This window comes from Trichosurus vulpecula, chromosome 6 (genome assembly GCF_011100635.1).
Source record: "Trichosurus vulpecula isolate mTriVul1 chromosome 6, mTriVul1.pri, whole genome shotgun sequence".
Lineage (NCBI taxonomy): Eukaryota > Metazoa > Chordata > Mammalia > Diprotodontia > Phalangeridae > Trichosurus > Trichosurus vulpecula.
Window position 1 is genome coordinate 562670 of NC_050578.1, and position 24074 is coordinate 586743.

Below are 24074 nucleotides of genomic sequence, written 5' to 3' on the forward strand. Positions count from 1 at the left end.
CTACATTCCAGACATGTGCTAGGCACTAGGAAATCAAAGAAACACAAAAAACAACAAATACAAAACCAAACGCAAAACATACACACAGAAACAAATTCCTTCCCCAAAGGAAATCTTATTCTATTGGGGGAGATAACACTTAGATAATTAGGTATATAGACAACATATACAGAGTTCATGAAGGGGATCTGAAAGAAGAAGAATTATCTGCTAGGTCCCAAGGAAATTCCTTCTACAAGAGATTGTCTTCTGAGTTAAATCTCAGGAGAATAATAAATTACATAGACGAATTACACAGTTCCCTTGCTGGAACATCCTACACACACACACACACACACACACACACACACACACACACACACACTGGATATAGCCAGATCTTTTATCTCTAAATTTGATGGTCTTCAATCTTCATTGTTCTCTACATACCTTTAACATTTGACACTGTTGACCACCTTTTCCTTCTAGATAATCTCTCTTTTCTGGGTTTTCATGATTCTGCTCTTTCCTAGTTCTCCTCTTCCCTGTCTAACCAATCCCCTCAGTCTCCTTTGTGGGATAATGATCCACATCATGATCCCTAACTGTGAATGTTCCCCCAAATTTCTGTCATAGCCTCCCCAACTCTCTTTTTGTCTCTGTTGCATGCATGCGTTCTCTCTCCTATCTCATTTAGTCTCATCCTATCCCATCCCATCCCATCCCATCCCATCTCATCTCATCAGTCCCTATAAGGTTAACTATCATCTCTATGGAGATGTATCTCATATACATCCAGCCTTAAACTTTCTCCTGAGCTTCAGTCTCACATAACAAATTATATATTAGACATTTAAAACTGACTGTCTTGGAGTTATCTCCAATTTAACATGCTCCAAACTGAACTCAGTATCTTTCCTCCCAAGGTCTTCCCTCTTTCCAACTTCTTTTTTTTCTCTGGATGGCACAAGAATCTTTTTAGTCCTCTCTCTCTCTCTCTCTCTCTCTCTCTCTCTCTCTCTCTCTCCCTCCCTCCCTCTTTCCCTCCGTCCCTCTCTCTCTCCTACATATCAAATTAGCTATCATTTTTTTCTCTCTTTCTACCTTCATGATGTCACTCACATCTGACTTCTCTCTACTAAAACAGATACTACCTTACTTCAGGTCCTTCTTAGCTTTCACCTAGATTATTGCAACAGCCTTTAAATTTGTCTCTTTAGTCTCCAGTCTCTCAACCCTCTATTCTACCTTAAAATCTGTTGTCAAAGTAATTTTCTTTAAGTACGGACCTGATCAGCACCTTTTAACTCAGTCAACTCCAGCAATATTGCCTCTATGAGAAAAATATGTCCTCCTCTATTGTGCTTTCAATTTCTTGCACAACACATCCCCAAAATACCTTTCCTGCCCAGATAGACATTGCTCTTTCTCTCCCTCTCAGATCCAGTCAAACTGGTCTATCTGTTCCTCACATACAACACTCCATCTCCCATCTTCACACTCTTGCTCTACCTCAGATAGTCCTTTTCTTCCTTTTAAGATCCTTTTAAGCTCAAGGTTCATGCTGTGTATGAGGTCTTTCCCCATACCCCAACTCTCAGTGCAATTTCATAAAATATCTTCCATTGAGATGTTTTGTATGTGGTTGCATTTACTCACTATATATTCATGCATCACACACACACACACATATATCCATAAATATATAGACCTGCACCACATGAGCACATGCATACGCATGTAAACACACACACACAAACACACACACACACACTTATTGGCTGGTGTATTAGATTATAGCCTCCTTGAGCAGAAAGATTGCTTTATTTTTTGTCCTTGTATCTCTAATGCCTAGACCACAGTAGTTGGTTAAATGTTTATTAAGTTATTGATAGATGAAACATCTCAATTTTTTTCACAAATGTCATTGGAGGTCCCAAAACAGACTTTCTCTTAGGAGATGCCAATGTCTTTCCTGCACAAAACAACCACAAAAACATAAGCAGAATCACAGGAGAACAGGTTTTTACTGACCTGGAACCCACAACAGGGGTTCTTCAATCCTTGAAGAGGTGTGGAGTCCACAGTCAGCCACCTTCTCCAGCCCCCTATTAAAGATTTAAAAGGAATATCTCTTACCTAAAATAGGACCCCAAGAGAGGGAATGGGGGAAGGAAGTGGCCAGCAGTTTCTCCTCATCTCTCCATGTTTAGGAATCCCACTTCTGACACCAGAACTGTCATGGTAAGGAAACTCACTTTATTTCAATATAGAATGCAAGTCAGTAAAAGGCCTTCTTCTGTGTGCTGTTAGAAATTATGGCAGGGAAAAATAACCATCTGTTGTCACACAGAGAAGTATACCTCTACAGGATTAGTGGGCTTTAGTGGGCTTCTGAATATGAGCAATTTCCCACAGGTACTTAGAGTATATGGAATAATGTATTTGCATTCTGGGCTTGCAACTGACTAGCCATTGGCCTAAAAGGGCTGTGTGTTGTATTTCAGGGAAGGGAGGTAGAGATTTTTAAATTTGCTAATTTTTCATTACACTCAAGAGTCTGAGATGTAATGAACTTTGTTTTTTGGTTGTCCCTACCAAAGAAGTCAGGTAAAGGAAGGCAAAACAGGGGTTAAATGTAATTTTCCACTTCTACTTGTAATGGGGGGGTTACTCTAACATGACGTTAATCATGTCAAGAAAGGGACAGTACAGTTGCCCCCACCTCCACCATAGTAGCATGATAGTAGAAAATGAATTAATGTTACTGTGTCAGAGCAAGACAAAAAATTAACATATAGAATTATATCATCTTTAAAAGTGGAAATCTTTAAGGCATTTTCTAAATAGGAAGAGTAAAGCATATACATTTTTTTTCCTCAGCATCCCATGGTGCCTTTATAGAAACTGACAACATACTAGTGTATAGAGAAATTGCAAATTCTTGTTTGAAAAATTCTAAAAACACCTTTTAGAGACAAGAAACAGTACAAATAGTAAGTATGAGAGGGAGGACAAGTAAAAGAATTAGCCCTAAAAAGACAACCATAATACCTGAATAATGTATTAGTCAAAGAACAAATCATAGAAGCAGTTAATAGCAAGGTGAAATACAATAATGGTGAGGCAACATGGCACAATTTCTGAGATGCAGGTAAAGCATTCCCCAGAGGAAAAAGTATATCCCTAATAGAGCATAATGATAAAAGAGAAAAAAAGATTATTAATGAATAGAATATATGACTTTGAGTGGATAGGAAATCCACAAATAAACCTGAAATAAGCATTAAAGAGGAAGTTCAAAAATCTAGAGGAGAAATGGATCTGTTAGAAAACAAAAAGACTATTAAAACTATAGGACTAAAAGCATGTTCTTTGAATAATTAACAAAGTTGAATAACTTTTAGCCAATCTGATTATCAAAAGACATGGAAGAAAATCAAATTATCAAAAAATAAGATGAAATCATAGTAGAGAAGAAAAATAAAAAGAAATATTAAATCTTCCTATAAAGAATGAGACAATAACAGAGCAGAATTAGACTGTGGACTCCTTAAGAACAGAATGGTTTTTGCCTTTCTTTGTGTTCTCATTTCTTAGAATCATGCCCGGCACATAGTAAGGTCTTAATAATGCTTGATGAAGACATGACTTGATTCAAACAAACAAATGAATAAAAAATCCAAATTAAGAAAAATTTTAAATTACCCAGTTTCAGGAAGGAAACTGAACTAGGGGCAAAGGAACTATGAGAGGAAAAACTGATGTCCTAGCCTAGATGGATTTACTGGAGAATTTCATCAAACTTGTAAGAACAATTAACATCTACTTCACAAATTATTTTCAAAAATAATTTGAGAAAAAAGACTTTATTGAGCTATTTTTGTGAGAAGAATACAGTCCTTATACCTAAACTAGGATGGATGAAGAGAACTATAGAAAGACATTAAAGAACACCAATGAAAAAAAAATTTAAATAACATCTTAGCAAAAAGTCTGCAGTATATGGGCCACTCAGGCAATTGACAAATATTTATTAAGTGCCTATAAGATGCCAGGAACTGGGGATAGAAGTACAAATGGAACCATCTGTCTTCAAAATGAGCTTAGTTTTTGACACTCTCATGGATTTTTTTTTTTGCAGTAAGCATTCTAAGATTTTCCACCCCCTTTTTATATGAAAGATGACTTAAGAATGGATCATTCAATCATCTCCCAATTGTGCCACCTGCAGCACATATATCCTCTGTACATATTTGGTATAGTCTACCTGTTTTCCATATCTTTCTTTTTTTCATTGCCTTCGCACTTCTTTTGTGTATGCATCAAGGACTGTAATGATAGAGTCCAAATTGAAGTGAGAATTTTTGCAAATTTTTCCCTCTCCTCTTCCACTCAGCTACCACTTTATCTTTTCCTTTCAGTATCATAGGCTCTTTGAATTCTTTGCATAGTTGAGTCTCTTGTTTTTCTTAAACATAGATCTTGATACTTTCTTGAAGCTAAGTGGATGAATGATGCCTATTGTCCAAACTAGAATATACAGTGTGTGTGTTTGTGTGTTTGTAGTGTGGAGATACCTCATCCATCTGTCATCAGTGGTGTGTGTACGTGTTGTTTTTATGTGTATGGGTGTAATATACAGATGTCTCATTCATTCACCATCAGTGATCTGTGTGTGTAGCACATTCATGTTTGGTATGCAAAGTCTAGATTTTTGTCATTGCCACAGGAGACTCTTATAAATTCTCCAAATGTTTCTTGGTCTCCCTCCTAGAAGAAAAGGTGAAGGGTGCTGAAGAAGGAATTTTCACACCCCAAATTAACAAAGATAATAATGTGTTCCCTCTCCTCAAATAAAAAAAATGGAAACAGGTTTATGATGGGGAGAAAAGATTCTCCTTCCCCTCAAAGTATTGGAAATTGGAGGGGAATCTCTCTTTTCTCAGGAGTGGGGAGAGTGGAAGAATATCACATAGTCAAGAAAGGGAAGGAAAAACCAGTGGTGTATTGGCATATTAGTAAGAATAAGGCCTTTTCCAAAGGGAAAAGAGCCATAGGCTCTGAGGAGGCAGCAACTGCTTGACCCCCAAGGAATGTTGGAGCTGAGCCATAGATTGTGGTGGATAGATGAGAGGTGACTAAGGAAGAGTCAGAAGAAGAAGGAAAAATAATGGAGAGTAGTGGCTCCCTCTTCAGCAGTACTCAAGCAGCATTATATACCCATTAACATCAATAGAGAGGATACTCTCTGAGCTATCAGAACAGAGGACTACTCATCATTTCAGCTTCCTCAGTGAGGGCACAGATGATACTGAGAGAAGGGATCTGGGAAAGACTGCAAAAATGAAGAAGGCTTGGGAAAGAAATTGAAGACTTTGGAGGAGGGGCATAGGTGGTGTTCTTCACTTCTGATTATTGAAGGCAAAGACTATAGAGAGAAAAACTCACTGGGAAGTGAAGACATGACTAGGAAGACAGTTTGTGAATGGGACAAGAAGGTCTGGACTGGGACTTATGGCCAAAAAATGACTTTGCTCTTGGCAGTGGGTGGATTGTGCCCTAATGAAAACCGGTAAGGGTTTATTTGCCTAATGTGTCACAAATCCAATCAAAAAGGGTTTAAAATTAAAAAAGAATGTAGGATAGAGAAAACTGCCTACATCTAAAGCCCAATCAAGTATATGGTAAACAGAAGCTGCAATGGAAGAACCAGAGTGGATGAGACACTCAGGTATCCATAAGAACCCAAAGTCAGAAGAAGAGCCTTTGGCTGTTGATCACAAATTCATGTACAGAGATGATCCAAACTTGGGCATCCAGGAAGATGAACTCGAAGTCCTAATACAAGGAGGTAAAGTTAAGCTAATGTATATCCCTCAGATTTTGTGAAATGGAATCAGGAGTGGGCTTGAGCCAGACTGAATAGGTTCCTTATTCGATTTTCTCTGTGAGCATTTATGCCTTGGAAATCAGCACGTACTACAAATCAGGACTTAATTTATCATCTTGTACATTGTCTTAGGCAGCTAAGTGGTATAGTGGTTAGAGTGCTGAGCCTGGAGTCAGGAAGACCTGAGTTCAGATCCAACTTCAGATACTTACTAGCTGTGTGACCCCGGGAAAGTCACTTCACTGTTGGCCTCAGTTTCTTCGACTATAAAGTGGGGGTAATAATAGCAGCTGCCTTGCAGGGTTGTTGGATTAAATGAAGTATTTGTAAAAGCACTTAGCACAGTGCCTGGCAGAGAGTACGCACTGTATAATTACTAGCTCTTGTTATCAGTGTTGTTGTTAAGGGAGAAAGTGTTACTAAGGTAAATTAAACTTAAAAGAGTATTTTGCTTCCGTGTCTTTTCCTGGTGTGCCAATTGTTAAACATTTACCAGCACACCCCCGCATGGAACCCATGGGAATATGGTTCCTGATACTTATATCTTATTCAAGCCAAATTGAATTGATAACAGATTGTCAAGTCAAGCCAAGGCAAGTTCAGGTGGCATAGCACTGGACTTTAAGAACTTCATATTCAAGTTAACAGCTATTTCCACAGTCATGTGAGAAAATCTAGTGGGGAGAGGCACAGTAGACTACATTTGGGTGAACATTAAGTGAGGAAGAGACAGCAGTAATTGAGTCATTAGAGTATATTACAAATCACCTTGACACAAAGTGGAAATCAGTGAAGGATCTCTAAATAGAGTTCATTGGCTAAAAATTTACAGGATTGAGGGTTAGTCAAAGAGAGAGAAGAAAATCTTAGGGGTGGCAATCTGAAGATACAACAGGATCTCATTCTGATGTGGAAAACAAATGAGATTTTTCAGAAGAGCTGCATGTGGATGCACAAGGAGGCCACCAAACAACTTCAGTTTTTAAGGGCATGTCCAGGGGATAGGAGCAAGAGCAGGTAACAGGAAGGACACAAGACCATGGCGTAGCACTCTAAGAACAGTATAAGAATGAGTTGGCAAGATCAGCTAAGGCCACAAAAAAGGTTCTGGCTGCTCAACTCCATGCCAGGATTTGAAGAAGGGCGAGAGTGGTTGAAGCAACAGCTGAGCCCCTGAAGAGTAACTTGTTAGAGACAGCACAGTGTAAGCAGAGACATACGTATTCTTCTCCATCCATCGGCGACACTAGCCTGGGAAGTGAACTTGAAAAGGCAAATTCTATGTAGAAAGTTTTTCCTGAGAAAGTTTGACCCCACTTTCTCCCAGGACCTTGATGGTATATTGGGGAGACTGTGTCCCCAGGTATTTCTGCTAAATCTTCTTAGTAAAGACTTGTCACTAGGAGCTGACTGATGGCAAGTGATTAGATGATATTGGGTCATCGGCAGTTAACAGAGGGAGAACACACTAGAATTAGGTCTCAAGTCAACAAAGTTAGAGTAACCCAGGCAGGCTATCAAGGGAGCCCCTAGAATCAATGTGGCAGATGTAGCCAGCCTTGTTCTGGGAGAGTGAGTTCAGTGGCTAGCTATATTTCAACAATAACTATTTTTCTTTTTCTAAATTTGTTTAATATTTTCCAGTAAAAGGCAAACTATAAATTCTTTTAGTCAACCAGTCAATAAACACTTATTAATCACCTACTATGGGCCAGGAATTGGGCTAAGCACTGGGGATTCACAGAAAGGCAAAAGGTCATCCTTGTTCTGAAGGAACTCACAGGCTGATGGAGGCGACAACATGTAAAAAACTCTATACAGACAAGCCAGAGACAGGATAAATAAGGGGTGGCCTACAGAAGGAAAAGATGTGTATTAAGGAAGGGGAGAGAGGAACGGCTTCCCATCGAAGGTGGGCTTTTTGTGGCCTCAGGAGTCTCCAAAGGGAAATCTGATGGGACTTTGTGAAGAAGTCAATCCATTTCCTAGAAGTAGGCCCCCTACCAATTAGATGTAATAAAAACCTTTGGAGTGAGTCTTGCAGAGCTGCTCTGGTTGGAAATCCACAAATTCCTCTGCTCTAGAGCTGCCTCCCTTCAGAGAGGCAGGAAAGTTGACCAGGGAACTTCAGGAGTGGAGTCTATCCCTTGGCACTGCCACCTCCTCATGCTGTGCTGTGTGCCGGGCTTGTTTGCAGAATGCCAGTCTAGTGTGGTAGACTGGCCATTTTCAGGATAGCCTAGCTATGTTAGTCAATACTGTCTTCTCTCACAGCGCCATGATGGCTCATGGGTGGCATAGTGGTTGGGCACTGAACCTAGGAGCAGGAGGGCCCGAGTTTGAATTCTACTTCAAGCACCTCTAGCTGTGTGTCTTTGAGCAAGAAACTTAACCTTTGTCAGCTAGTTTCCTCACTTCATGAATCTACCTACAGGCTATGGATTGGTACAGTGGATAGAGTTCTGGACCTGTAGTGAAGAAGACCTGAGTTCAAATCCAGCCTTAGACACTTAAAAGCTTTAGGAACATGGGGAAGTCACTTAGCCTCTGCCTGCCTCAGTTTTGTCACCTGTAAAATGGGAATAATAGCGCTTACCTCCCAGAGTTGTGGTGGTGATCAAATCAAATAATAATATTTGTCAAGTGCATCGTAAGACTCAAAATGCCACAGAAATGCCGGTTATCATCAGCAGAATTATCACACGATGGAGGAATTTTTAATGGTGAAGTAATTCCCAATCTGGTCACATGCCATCCATAACAGCCCACTTTACCTGGATCACAAATCTGGGACACAGCGTGCCTGTCCCATTGGGCATTTTTTCTCTGATCGAAGCCAACATTGTAGAAAGGTGGGAACAGAAGCCAGGGAGGAAGGTCTTCATGGGTACAATGGCACTCACCTACAGTCAGCTGGCCAGTGAGTTGCCCCAGGGCATTCCGGGCATTCAGGGTAACATTTCTGTCAGACTGTAAGACCAGCGGGCTGTCCTGGGAAATATGCAGAAAACAGACAGGTGAAAAATGAAATCCAAATCCAAGTGTGCTCACAAAATCAACCTTCGCAGGGTGGGGCAAGGTCTGATGTGATGTGGGGAACATCCTTTATCTTAGATTTCATGTAAGGTAACATAAAGTATCAAAGCAATGCCTGGGGCCACAAGCCCAGAAGAGTTTTCTTCTCCTTTGGTTTTCTTCTGCTAGAGTGTAATCTCCAGGAAGAAAGGGCAGAGCCCCTATTTTTTCTACACACGTGTTGCCCTCAGTGTCTGGCACAGTTCCACACACAGTAGGTGCTTACTAACTGCTGAACAGTTTGGTTCTGCCTTTTTTTTTAAATTTAATTTATTTATTTAACATATTTAGTTTTCAGCATTGGTTTTCACAAGAGTTTGAATTACAAATTTTCTCCCCATAGGAGGGGCTCTGCCTTTTTGAAGTAAGCATTTCCACCTGTGTGGACCATGAGGGTAGAAATGATAATCAAGATAAAATCCCACGAGAGCCAGTTGTAGTGTGTACAGTGGCCCCAGTGAAATGGAGGGAGGCTGTGATGTGGAGAAGGAGCCCCCGTTTCTGTTGTGGCATGTGTGTGTATGTGTATGTGAGGGGTGAGGGAAGTGTAATGGGTGGCAGAGGATGTCTGGGCAAAGATGCCTTTGAACAGTTTTCTAGGGGTGTGAAAGGTGAGCCGCAACCCTTCCTAATGTGGGATAGTGATGGTGGAGGGCCAGTCTGAAACACAGGAATTTCAGGAACAATTCCATTGAATTCAGTTAGTGTTCATGGATGGTTCTGCCCATCACTGTGATAGATGTTCTTAGGAACAGAAAAGAAGACACAGTTCCTTACACTATTGTTAGGCCATGGTATACCTGTAAAGGTCTCTTGAGGAAGTGCCTTATTTAATGGACCTTGAGGCTCATTGACCATGTAGCCTAGTGGGAGAGGCCATCTGTTCATCAGCACAAACAGTAGACTTTGTAAAAATAATTAAAAAAACCTAAGCCATGGAGTATCATGGCCCTACTCTTATGTAACCTTACCTGGGGGTTACTCAATCTCATTGGGCTGAATCTCAGTTTCTTCCCCTCTAGGATCCCTTCCAACTCTAGACCCTAGCTCCCTTTCTCACATCTAGCCAAATCAGAAAAAGGAAGTCTCCAAACTTTGAGTCTGGAACCCTGCCCATAGTTTACTGACTCACCCAGAACCTTCACTGAAGCCTTTTGATTGTCAGACTTTAACACTGATGATCTCAGTCACTTATCCCCACATATCCAATGTTTATATGAGACCTAACCTACTGAACTCACTCCAGGGGGTAACCTGATTATAGGCAGCCACCATCTTTCTCACGGTGGGGGGAGAGGGGCTTTGTGGTTGCTGTTGTTCTACTTAGAGACTCTGCTCTTAACTTCTTTTCCCTCTGCATGGCCAGCTCAACGCTCTGGGGCAGGGAGGAACAACTTAAAAGTAACTCATTCCCATAAAAGATGAGGGGAATCCTTGGGTGAATTATTATAGCCTTTACCGAATTCTTTGAACCTGAACATGGCATAAATGCACACTGTCAGACACTAAATAGTTAATCACTTTGCCAACAGTCAAACCTATTTTGAGGGAGGAGGGAGCACAGGTCATGGGAAAGACCCTTCACAGTTCTGGCATTGATTCCTCTGTCAAAAACTCCGCTTCTATTCCTTCCCAGTCTCCATGTCATAGTATCCATGATCTGAGGTTAATTCTTCCAAGTATTTTTTGTCTAGAGACTCTTTCCAAAACTTCTTACAAGGCCAAGGATTATTCCCTGATATAAAGAGAGATTATATCTGTTATCTGAAGACCAAAGGGATGTCCGATCCATGAGTGTCCTTGGTACTTCCATTGTTACCTTATTAATTCCATTCAACAAGTATTTATTAAGTGATACATGTGTGCCAGGCACTATGCTAGAAACACGTAACTGTTCCTGTCCTGAAAGAGGTTACATTCTACTCTGGGGAAACATGTACACAGAGAAGCAAATACATTATCTAAATGAAGTAAATAAAAATGATTTCAAGGGAAAATACTAATAAGTGAGAGACCAGGAAAAGCCTGCTGTCAAGATGGAAACTGACCAGAGTCTTTGGCTTTTAAGAAGCTTGTCCTCTAATAATGGAGACAAACACACCCAGAACAGAATTTTATAGAAGAGGAGATGGGGGTGGCGCAAAGCAGAAGGTCTCAAAGGGTGCTATGGGAAATCTGAGAAGGGAGAGTCCGTATCCACCTGGGGGAATGGGGGCACTCAAGAAAGTTTCCATGGAATAGGTGACATATGAGCTGAGCCTTGAAAGATAGGAGAGACTGGACCAGTTGGAGATGGGAGGATGAGAAGCTGTGAGATTTCCTCAGGATACTGGCAAGGTAGAGGATACTTCCTAATAATGAAAACTATCTGTGATGCTATGAGTTCATTCCAGGCATAGGGGATAGTCATGATTGGATAGGGATGAAAGTGAAGGTGACAGGGAGAATACTGAGAAATCAGGGGATATGTGATGAGGACAAAAACTGGCACTGGAAGAGCAAGCAAGTGGGGAAATGGGAAGTAGAGAACTTTGTTGTCAGCCAGAGGAATCAAAGGAATTACAGCAATTTTGAGATAAGAATGTGAATTCTCCAGTGAGTGCCTGGATAGACAAGAGAGTTGAAGGTTATGCGAGTTGAATAGGAATGACTCTGGAGAAAGCTGGTACTTTGAACAATTATATGCTAATAAAACTGAAAATGAAATGAGATGGATGAATGGTTACAAAAAATAAAATGCCCAAATCAACAGAACAAGAAATACAGACTTTAAATAAACTGATCTCATAAAAGAAACTGAACAAGCCACAATGGTACCCCCAAAGAGGTGAAAAGAAAAGAAAAAAAAAGAGGCTCAGAAGGATTTAAAAGTGAATTCACTCAAACATTCAAATAAAAATTAATTCTAATTTTACATAAATTATTTGACAAAAAGGATAGAATAAAAAAAGCATTAGAAGCAAATTATTTCTTTTAGACTCCTGTGATCCCAGTTGCTAAACCAGGGAGAGATAAAGCAGAGAATAAAAAGGTACAGAAAATATCTTTATGAATACAAGAGCAAAAATGTTGAATATTGGCAAAGGGGTTACTGTAATAGAATAAAATATGTATACACAATGACCAAGTTGGATCTATACAAAAAATGTAGAATTGGTTTAACATTAGTAAAAATTTCCAAATAAAATTACCATATAGTCTTAATACTTGGTGATGTCCTGGGATAGGTGAGAATGGGGAGAAACATATGTGAAAGTACGACTCAGGAGGAAGGAATGAGAGAGACTAAAGATATATAGATTACATGGAAATTTCACATCTGTATCAGGAGGGCAGAGTTTATAATCTCAAAGAGGATCATAAACATGTCTGAAAGGTTCGGAACCGCCGGATATAAGAAACTCTCAAAGTAGAAGGCAGAAGAATCAAAACATTTATTTAGGCTCCACAGTAACCAACCCATGAACCAGAAGCCCCATTTTGATATGTTGATCAAAATCTTCCAGGCCCAATAAGTACGCCTTGCAAGAGTAACCAGGAGGCTACAGAGAAGCATGATTGCGTAAAGCAAAATCATGCTTCCCCCTCGATGGTAATAAGATTACCCACTGGCCTGAAGTCTTTGTTCAGCTTCCTCCCGTAGATCAGCTCTGCTACTGGCAGCTCCTGCCTCAGCTGTGTCTGTGTCTGTAACTGAAGCTGCAACTGAAACTGACGATGTAACGGTCGCTGTAACTGACGATGTAACTGTCGCTGGCTCCAACCGAAAAAGGAAAGAGAGAATCTTCAAGCTGTCCTCTCCCCTCTTATAGGGTCTTTGACATCATCAAGCTCCACCCGAATGACCAGGGCCAATTGGTTCTTGAGTTGGCTCCTCCCCCTAGCATAGACATTAACACCTCCCCTCAGCCAGCCCCATGACTCCTCACACAGGAAGTTGTCTGGTCCTACCCCGGAAGAGCAAGCCCCAGCATCCAGGGAAGCTCAACGAAGCAAGCTGAGTCATTCAAAGAAAACAAAGTCCATTCTGGCTACACTCCACCCCTTGTTATAGGATACATAATCTAATCAGCCATGTATCCTAGAACATACATTGTGATCCAATTACAAAGGAAACTAAAACATATCATTCATTATAAAGCAAAACATATCATTCAGTGACATTCCCAAACATTGGTTAACGATTCAAATGCGATCCACCCCTAGGTCCCAGCAAGATAATCTCTTCAATCAATCATCCCCAAAATAATTATTAATAATTCAAATGTCCACCCCTAAATCCTTGTATCCATTACATGGGATCAATAATATCATAACAATAAAACAACATAGCAAGGATAACACAAAATAAGTAAACAGAACACTATCATCATTTCCACCCCCCTTGAACGATTGGGGCTCAAAATCTTGGGGTGAGGGGTGAAGGTCTCATTTTCCATAGCTTCTTCATGCTGAAATTGGATGTAGAGATGGCCCTGCCCCAAAAAGTCCCATTCCAGAGGTCATTTCTTTAACGAGCTGGCAGGAATTCCAAGAATGCTACATGCTTAGGCAGTCACCGGAAAGTGCAGGGTGCTTAAGCCTGAAGGAAACAAAACTAGCAACAAGGTTAGCCAAAACAAAGGACAAAAAGAATAGTCTGTGAATCTATTATTATAACCTATTCACGGTAAAATATATGGTTCAGGGGTACGATTTGGTAATTATTTTCCCCTGAATAGACAACTGTTACAGTGTTGTCCTTCCCATGGGCTATAACTTCTGCAGCCTTTGGAATATCATCTGGCTTCCGTTTTACCCATACCTTAGCTCCTGACTTTATTCTATCAATGGAGCAAGACCCTTTTGCCCCTCTAGTAGTTATTTTGGGAGGAGGGTTAGTTTTCACAAAGGGTATTTTTTCACAGGGGATAATAATGACTTGAACCATCCTATCATTTCTACAAAATTGTACAGGTTTTTTACCCATATTCTGGAGTGTCACAACAATTTCTTTTTGATAATTAGAATCTATCACTCCAGCCAATACATGTATTCCTTGAGCCGCTAATCCTGGTTTAGGTAATATCCGTCCAAGATGATTCTTGGGGATTCTCATACATACTCCAGTAGGGGTTTTTCTTATCTCTTTCCTATTTAACCTAAAATTCTCTATACAATGTAAATCATATCCTGCTGAACCAGGTGTTCCTGGACTTGGTAGTGGGACATCTTCCCTCACAGTCCAAAATTCAATGTTTTGGATCTCACATGTTTGCTGTTCTCTGATCTGCAGATTTGGGGTCATCATTCTGGCTAGAGGTGTACTCCCCCCTAAGGGCCTATTATTCAAATTACGTAAGGCAATAGACAAATTATCCTTCCAATGTCGATATGAATTATTTGAGCTTAATTTTCTCAGCTGTTCTTTCAACAATCCATTCATTCTTTCAATTAGCCCAGATGCTTGTGGGTAATATGGAATATGATATATCCATTCTATATTATTCAACACACAATATCTTTTCACTTCTTTGCCCTTGAAATGTGACCCATTGTCACTTTGAATCTGCATTGGGGTTCCATAATATAAACTTACAATATCTAGAGTTTTACAGGTGTTTTTCTGAGTTGCGTCTTTATAAGGACAAGCCACTAGTACACCTGAATAGGTGTCAACACACGTACATACATATTTACATCCTTTATCCTGGGGTAGTGGGCCAATATAATCTATCTGCCAAATTTGGGCTGGAACTTTTCCCCTTGCTATTTCTCCAGTAACTATCCTAGGAAGAGTTCGTTCTTTTTCTAATTGGCATATACAACACTCCTCTGTTATTTGTTTTAACAACGCATGAGAAATACTGATACCTCGATCCTGTGCCCATCGATGGGTGGCCTGGACCCCTAAATGGCCAGCAGTCTGGTGGACCCATCTTGCTAAGGCTGGGTCATCAGTTGGAGTCGGAGTAGGGACAATACATTCAGTAGCAATCTTTGCTAGTCGATCCGCATGTGCATTGTACTCACGTTCTGGTGTGGTCAGGGTTGCATGAGCATCAACATGAAAAACTGACAGATCTGTAACCAAAGACATGTCCCATATATTTTCCCATAACTCTTTACCCCAAACTTGTTTGCCATGAATCTCCCAATTCTGATTCCTCCATATAGGCATCCACGTAGCTAATCCATTAGCTACCGCCCACGAGTCAGTAAATATATGACACTGTCCTCCTTTCTCTGCTCTGATGGCCTGATGCACTGCCATCAGTTCAGCATATTGGCTACTTCCACCTATCCCAGAACTTTCCAGAGTTCTCCTTGTACAGGGGTTATAGGCTACTGCTTTCCAATGTCTCTTCTGTCCTAAATATTTTGCTGTCCCATCAGTAAACCAAGCATGTTTCTTCTGTTCTTCATTTAGTCCGTCATATCCATTATTCCATTTCACTAAGGATGGTACCATCTGTTGCTTAGATTCAAGGGGCTTTTCATTGCTCTCAGTATCAATGTTCGCCACAGATTCATGTAGAGCAGAAACTCCATTTTTGCCTGCTCTGGACCTATTCTGAATATACCACTTCCATTTGATTATGCTTGCCTCTTGTGCATGTCCAATTCTGTGAGAAGCTGGGGTACTCATTACCCAAGTCATAATTGGAATTCCAGGCCTTAATACCACTTCATGACCCAGAGTTAGTTGCTCAGTTTCTACTAAAGCCCAATATGCAGCTAACAGCTGCTTCTCAAAAGGTGTATATTGCACTCCAGATGAGGGCAGTTTCCTTGACCAAAAGCCTAAAGGTACACTTCGGCTTTGTTGTTTTTGCCACAGACTCCAATTTGCATAGTCATCTTGTACAGTCACTTGTAACTCCACTGGCCCATTTTGCATAGGCCATAAGTCTAGAGCTAATTGAATAGCGGCCTTTGCTTCCTCAAAAGCTCTACTTTGTTCAAGTCCCCAGTCAAATTCATATTTCTTTCTGGTGACTTTATACAAGGGTTTTAAAATCTGTCCCAAATGTGGGATGTGGTGTCTCCAATAACCAAACAGCCCTATGAACTTTTGGGCCTCTTTCTTATTGGTAGGGGTGGGAAAATCCTGGATTTTTTGTCGAGCTTGTGGGAGAATTTCTCGCAGTCCTCTATTCCACTGTATCCCCAAGAATTTTACAGTTTGAGCTGGCCCTTGAACCTTTGCGGGGTTGATTTCCCATCCTTTGCTTTTCATATGGTCAATTAATAATGCTAAACTCTCCTCCACCTCCTTTATATTCTTTCCCTGTATCATGATGTCATCTATGTAATGTGTAAGCTGTACACCAGGTAACTTTAATTCATCCAAATGTTCAGCTACAATCCTGTGGCAAATAGTTGGGCTATGAATATATCCTTGCGGCAGGCGTGTAAATGTATACTGTCGGCCTTGCCAAGTAAAAGCAAACTGATTCCATTGCTTGGGTCTATTGGGATTGTAAAGAAGGCATTGGCCAAATCAATAACTGCATACCAAGTCCCTTCACGTTTTTGTATTCTCTCTATTAAAGTAACCGTGTCTGGGACAGCAGCATACAAGGGAGGAGTCACTTTGTTCAGCTGTCTATAATCTACTGTCATCCTCCATGTTCCATCTGATTTTCGGACTGGCCAGACAGGGTTGTTCCATTGAGTAGTTGTAGGGACTAACACTCCTGCCTCAACACATTCTCTTATAGTGTTGGCAATTTCATCTTGCCCACCTGGCACACGATATTGCCTCAAAGTAATTACTTCAGAAGGTTCGGGCAAAGTGATTGGATCCATCTTGATTTTCCCCACTAAGACTGCATTAATGCCTATTTTCCTCACAGCAAATTGGTATTTCCCTTCAGGTAAATTTAAGGTCATACCCTTCAAAATGTCTATTCCAATGATGTATTCAGGAATAGGCACAATAACCACACTATATTCTTTCTTGGGCAACTGTCCAATTTTCATCATTAATTTAACTTGTCTGGCTGATATTTCAGTCCCTCCTAGTCCTGTGATGGTAATAGGAGTTCCATGGCTGAACTTGTCTGGATTTCCATAAATAAGGGTGGCCTCGGCCCCAGTATCTATTAATGTCTCAGTTACCGTACTTGACCCATTTTTCCAATATATGGTCAAGTTAATGTGAGGTCTACAATCCAGCCTGTGTATTTCCTTAATTTGGGCTGGGGCCTGGCCTGTTCCCTAGTATTCCCTTTCATGTGATTCACTTGGGTATGAAGGTTCAACATCTGTAGCATTTGCAGGAGCAGTTCTGATTTCCCTATCTCTCCTGTTATCAAGTCCTCTATACATTCTGTATAATTCATTGGTTGGAATTCCATCTATCATTTCAAAACCTACCCCTGCTCTCAATAAAGCAGTAAACATTTCTTTCCTTGTTACTCTCCTTTGGCGCCAAGTTTGCTGGTTATTCACTCTTCTCTCTCGAGGAGATCTATCCCTTCCCCAGTCACCTAAGTCATATAACTGTAAAATCTTATTTATCACTGTTGTAAGACGGCTCCCTACTTCTCCAAGTAATAAATTCAAAATTAGTTGTTTATAAGCAGGGGGAGCTGTCCTAATTATTAAATTCCTATGAGGCAGTTCCATTGAATCATTGTAATATTTGTCTGCAGTTCCTGTCATAATGGCAGTCTTCATTACCTCCTCCTTTAGTCTCATGATACAATCTCTAAGTGAATACCAGGGTCTGTGCTCAGTGGGCCACATAGAATCAGTAGCATATCTCTTATTGCATCCCACAGCGGCTAATGCCAACAGAGTAGTCCTGCTATCACCGTCTCCTTGCTGATGATGTTCCCTAAAAGCTTGTTGAACTAGAGGATCATGGCTGATACCTATGAATCTCATGCAGTCTGTCCCATCTACTGATATTCCACCGGCCCCTTGATCACTGAGTCTTACCATCCAAGATATCAATGGTTCTCCTATTCTTTGGCTGAATCTACTCAAAATATCTGTGACCTCTTGCGGTGAGAAATCTTCCTGAATTTCCCTTGTAACTGAATCTTCACCTCGGGTTTCTGTCTTCCTCCTTTGTATGGGTCGAGCCCTTGTCTGATCATTTAACCATCTCCTATTCTCTGTGTGAGGCACATCCTGAACCCCAGTAGTGTTTTGTGCCTCAGCCCCTAACATTGTCTCATTCTCTCCCCACTCACTTCCTCTGCCACCATGGCTAGGACGAAGCAGGCAGTCAGGCTCTTTCTGGGCTGGGTTGAAATGCACTCTGGGCTTTTTTGGTCTCCTGTTGCTCTTAGCCACATTAATAGAAAAGTTCTCATTTGAGTCAGTTTGGTCTCCTGCTATCTGAGATTCCTCTTCTTCCTGTGGGGTAGGAGTGCCCCCATGTCTTTCACTTAATCTCAATCTTTCGTATACTAGCCGGTAGGCTGATAACACTATCCAGCTTTGCCTAGATAGTGATGCCCCTGACTGAATCCCAACTTCTCGTAAACACTTTTCCAAATCCCTAGGATCTCCTCTCCGTAGCCTTGGTTCCCAGTTTTCACAGGGTCCAGCTTTTTTAGCCAATTCTTTTGCTAGGGAGGAATAAAATGGATCCTCCCATCCTGGGATATTCATCTCTTCCTCTGAAATTGTTCTGCTTCTAAATAGAGATCTTATACCTAGCGATCCTGTTCGTGACGCCAAATGTATCAGGAGGGCAGAGTTTATAATCTCAAAGAGGATCATAAACATGTCTGAAAGGTTCGGAACCGCCGGATATAAGAAACTCTCAAAGTAGAAGGCAGAAGAATCAAAACATTTATTTAGGCTCCACAGTAACCAACCCATGAACCAGAAGCCCCATTTTGATATGTTGATCAAAATCTTCCAGGCCCAATAAGTACGCCTTGCAAGAGTAACCAGGAGGCTACAGAGAAGCATGATTGCGTAAAGCAAAATCATGCTTCCCCCTCGATGGTAATAAGATTACCCACTGGCCTGAAGTCTTTGTTCAGCTTCCTCCCGTAGATCAGCTCTGCTACTGGCAGCTCCTGCCTCAGCTGTGTCTGTGTCTGTAACTGAAGCTGCAACTGAAACTGACGATGTAACGGTCGCTGTAACTGACGATGTAACTGTCGCTGGCTCCAACCGAAAAAGGAAAGAGAGAATCTTCAAGCTGTCCTCTCCCCTCTTATAGGGTCTTTGACATCATCAAGCTCCGCCCGAATGACCAGGGCCGATTGGTTCTTGAGTTGGCTCCTCCCCCTAGCATAGACATTAACACCTCCCCTCAGCCAGCCCCATGACTCCTCACACAGGAAGTTGTCTGGTCCTGCCCCGGAAGAGCAAGCCCCAGCATCCAGGGAAGCTCAACGAAGCAAGCTGAGTCATTCAAAGAAAACAAAGTCCATTCTGGCTACAACATCTCTATATTATGAACATTTTCTTTAGAAATATGAATTGTTAGATATAATTAGGAAAAATAAAATTTTATTCATTACTTTGCCATTAAAAGAAAATGAAGCATTCAGAGCTTGACTGTAGAGCATCAAATAATACTAAACTGACTACATTTTTAAATTACTGACTACATTTTTAACAGATCAGAAAAGATATATTACTGACATGTGAGTTATCTCTAATTCACCTAGCTTTCTGTAAGATGTAACCATCTATTAATTAGTACTAACACCCGAATTTGTAAAAATTAAAAAAAAACTCAAAGAAGGAATGAGAAAAAAGATATTATGCACAAATAAAAATATTTAATCTTGATTTATTTAAGCAATTAATTAAAAAACTGAGAAATTCCCAATAGAATTGACATTAACATCAACTATAATTTCACCTAGAAGTTGAGCCAATGTAATTTAACTGCCCAAAGGAGACCAAGAAGGCCAAATTAGCAAATGCCTGACAACTCACTAGCCTAATAAAGAGAGAGTTACAAAATGCAATGGCATGTTAAACTGTGAACTTGTGTGTAAAATCTTACAAAAGATAATCATAATTATGAATAGAGTCATCTGACAAACCAGGAAGAAGAAATGGGAGTACAAAAAAACAACTAAAAAAGCTTGTCAATATATTCAACTAAATAAACTCATCCCAAGGGCAATCGAGGATGAAAATACAAAGAGAATTGTAAACTTAAAAGAAAGGAAAACATTTGCCAAAAAAGCCCATCTCAACCAACTTTTCTCCATTAAAGATAATGGAATGATGTTCTTGGAACCTAACACCACACTCCCTGAGATAGTTTTGTAAACAGTAGAATGGGTGCTAAAGAGAACAAAGATGTGCACAATAGCCAAAATGAGATCCATATTGAAAGCACTGCAGTATGAGGACATTGAGGGACTGATTCACACACTATTTAAAGGAAAAGGAAATACCAAAGAAATGGGAGGGGAGGGGAGAAATCTCAGACCTTAATAGTAAGTACCACAAAAAGAAAACAATGCTGGACAAGGGAGCATTGATGTCCACCAACCTATGTGTCCACCTTTCATCCATTCAAAATCTTTATGAGCATTATCTATATGTGAATTAAAAACATTAGGAGGAACAAGCAGGCTTTAGAAATTATATTCAATTACCATCTTGAAAAATCACTGAAAGATGTAGAAAATGTAAGACCCTAAGAGTTTAGAGAGAGAAGCACTTGAATTGGTACAACAAAACATCATCTCACTAGCTGTTTTACAGTACCATGGCTCCTATCTATCCATCAAATTTATTGAGCATCCTTTGGAGGATCAACATGCGATTCATGATTTTTTTTTTAAAAAACATTTTGATACCTGAATTTTAACATAAATAGCTTCCTTTGAAATCCTGTGTTTTACTTCATTCATTTAAAAGCATGATTCTGATAAGAAATATGTGGGTTTAACTCCACTACTTCTAAACCATGGGGACAAGGGTAGAGTGAAGGATTCAGTTCAGAGACACCAGTTTGGATAAGTACAGACCGTGCCAACAGGAAGCATAATACAGGACCCAAGAATGTCAGAGCTGGAAGGAATCTTAGAAATCTTTGAATTCACACTTCCCATTTTCCAGAGCAGAAAACTGAGGCAAAGGGAAGAAAAATGACTTGTTCAAGTTTAGACTGCTAAGATGCAGCTCTCTGTACTCTGAAACATTGATTTTCAAGAATAATGCCACTGAATTAAGGATTACCTTTCTTCCATAAGAGGAACAACTATGTTCTATTCTGGCATGAATTATTGTCCACTCCTAGCAACTAAGATGTATACTTTTGCCTTCATGTTCATGTGTGCACAAGCACTTACAGTCTCCCAGTCATGGAGTTGCTGTAAAAGTTATCCACCCACATACATATCATGGCCTTAACAGCAAGCTTACCTCATATGCCTGGCATTTCCAGAGAGGATAATTAGGAGGAAAATCTTTTGAATGATTATTGGTCTCATTTAGGAAGCTCTGTAATATTCTTTTTTTTTTGGCAGGGCAATTGGGGTTAAGTGACTTGCCCAAGGTCACACAGCCAGTACGTGTCAAGTGTCTGAGGCCAGATTTGAACTCAGGTCCTCCTGACTCCAAGGCTGGTGCTCTACTCACTGCCCCACCTAGCTGCCCCCGAAGCTCTGTAATATTTTATAGATTGATGCAACCAGTATATGGAGGGAAAGAGTGGGTTGGATTGCATTTGGGAAATTTTAAAGTATTTTTAATGATGCCAAGTTTCTCCATAAAAAAGGCTTATATTTTCAAACACTTACGTTCTTCAGGTGATGCTATTTGCTTGAGGAACATGAACTACCATGGTCTCCAAGGCTTAAGGTTAAAGGCCACAAAAGGGGGTGGGAGCCATTCAGCATATGATCAATAAAAATTCCTTAGGGAAAGGGGCATAAAATAGCAAGTTAGAAAGCTCCATGTGCACCAGTGTCGTAGAGGGGTCTTATAGAAAGAGTGAGAAGTTAGAGATAGATTGCCCCTGTGTTTTTACCTATAGCTAGGCAAGGAACCTAAATGGTCCCCCCTTATGGGGCCTCTCCTCCTCTCCAAGGTTTTTTGGGGTGAATGTAAGTAAAAGAAACACATGAGGGGAAAATGGGGATGAGTTAAAATCTTTGCTAATAGATGACTCCATCTATTCACAGTGATCAGACCATAGAGTGGGAAGATCAAAATAAAGAACAACCCAGAGCAACTTTATCACTCCAAGTTGACAGAGTGGCTCCTGGACTCTAGCCAAAGCACAATTCACTCCATCTCAGTAGTTGTAAAACTTAGACCAAATATTCCAAAAAGGCAACAGTTGCCAAAGGTCGTGAAAAACATACATGGCAGTTATTTCTAAGGGAGTAAATTCTTTCAGAAGAACTTGTTGAGAGTTTTATTTATTTTAGCTCAAAGGGTGTACATAGGGTGGCTGAGCATTGACTGCATCAAATGCTGCTAAATTTATTGTGATATATACCCACATGCTTGTATAGCCATGAAGACTAATCGACAAACAAATGTTTTTTTTTTTTAAGAGCTGCGTCAGGAGCTGTGCCAGACAACAGAGATATCAAGATATAAATGAAACAGTCCTTCATCTCCAGGAATTTAGATTATAATTACAGATGCTCATTATCCATTTCCTTCTTTAAATTTTTTTTTTTTATGAAATAGGAATAGAACTACTCCAGAAGACTTTGATGGACAGAAAAACAAATTTATTAATAATGACCATGAATGTAAATCACATTGTCTTACCCATATGATTGAGGGGAGTGACAGAATGGATTAAGAGCAAAACCCAGGAATTTCTTCCATATAAAAAGTCACCCTTAAAAATATAGAATTAAAATTAAGAGTTGGAGTAGAATTCATTTCTATTCAATTCAATTTAAAAAAAAAACTGTATTGGAACGGTGTCATTCCAGCTAACAAAAACCAATAGATATGGTTAAGGTAGATAATAAAACTATATGATGTTTATAGGTACCCAAGATGATGATTCAGTATTGTTGTTAAATCTCCTTCTGAACTGAAGAGCATGACTTTTATGCATCCAAAATAAAAGCTACTCAATTGCAAGAAAACCTATATAGTCAGAAAACAACTGTTGGGCACTTCATGAACCCCCTTTCAGACTTAGCTAAATCTAATTCCAACATAAGAAATAAAGAAATTAAGGATCTCAGCAGAAGATTAGGGGGAAAGACCTACATACACAAGGACATGTAAACCTTGGTGATTAATGAAAGGGAATCAAAAAGTATATACATATATGTCAGCAGTATAAGTACCTTTGCAAACCAACAAAAACCAATCTCTTCGTGGGCATAAAGGACTCATGAATGAATATGGAAAGACATACATATTAAACATCCTGAGTAGACCATCTGTCAGTGGGAATTAAAGTCAGGAAGGATAACGGGAAGAAAACTTCAGAACTTAAATGTAGAATAAATGCTGCTATTAATGATCAAACTTTAAGCATTTAATCAGTCCCTACTGGAAAGTACCGGGAATACAAAACCATAAAGAAAATAGCCCTTATCCTCAGGGAGAACACATTTTTCCCTGAAAAAAATAGCGTTCCTTTTATCCTAAAAAATAAGTATCATATTATAGGAAAAAATACTTATTGTACTAAAAGAAAAAAAATGCAATTAGACATACAAATTTTATATCATGCAGTTTAGGTAGTTCTTATTTTTCTTTTAAAAATATTTTAATAATAGTAATAGCTGACATTAACATACTGCTTTTAATTTAATGATTTATAATTATTATCTCATTTGATCCTCACAACTAGCCTGGGAGGTAGGTGCTATTATTATTCTCATTCTACAGAGGAGGAAACAGAGGCAAAGAAGAGCAAGAGACTTGCCCAGGGAGATACACCTAGTAAGTGTCTGATGCTGGATTTGAACTCAGTTCTTTTTGACTCCAAGCTTGGTGCTCCATTCACTGTGCCACTTAGCTGTCTCTTAAGTACAAAGACTTTATTTTTTTCCAGTTTGAAATTCTCTCCCTCTCCCATTCCTTCTCTGACCCAATGAGAAGGCAAAAAAAAAACAAAACCTATTATAAATATGCGTAGTCATGCAAAACAAATTCCTACATTAGTTACAGTCCAAGAAAAAACAAGAAAGAGAAGAAAAAATTGCTCCTATTTGAACTTTGC

The 24074-nt window shown here is 39.9% G+C and overlaps 1 protein-coding gene across 1 annotated transcript in view; it reads right to left on the bottom strand.

The window, feature by feature from the left end:
- SGCZ (sarcoglycan zeta) overlaps positions 1-24074 on the bottom strand; it is a 144585-nt gene that overhangs the window by 20769 nt on the left and 99742 nt on the right. Inside the window, exon 4 of the mRNA XM_036764592.1 lies at positions 8776-8863. Coding sequence (XP_036620487.1) covers positions 8776-8863 — 88 coding nt within the window. The remainder of the gene's footprint in view (positions 1-8775; positions 8864-24074) is intronic.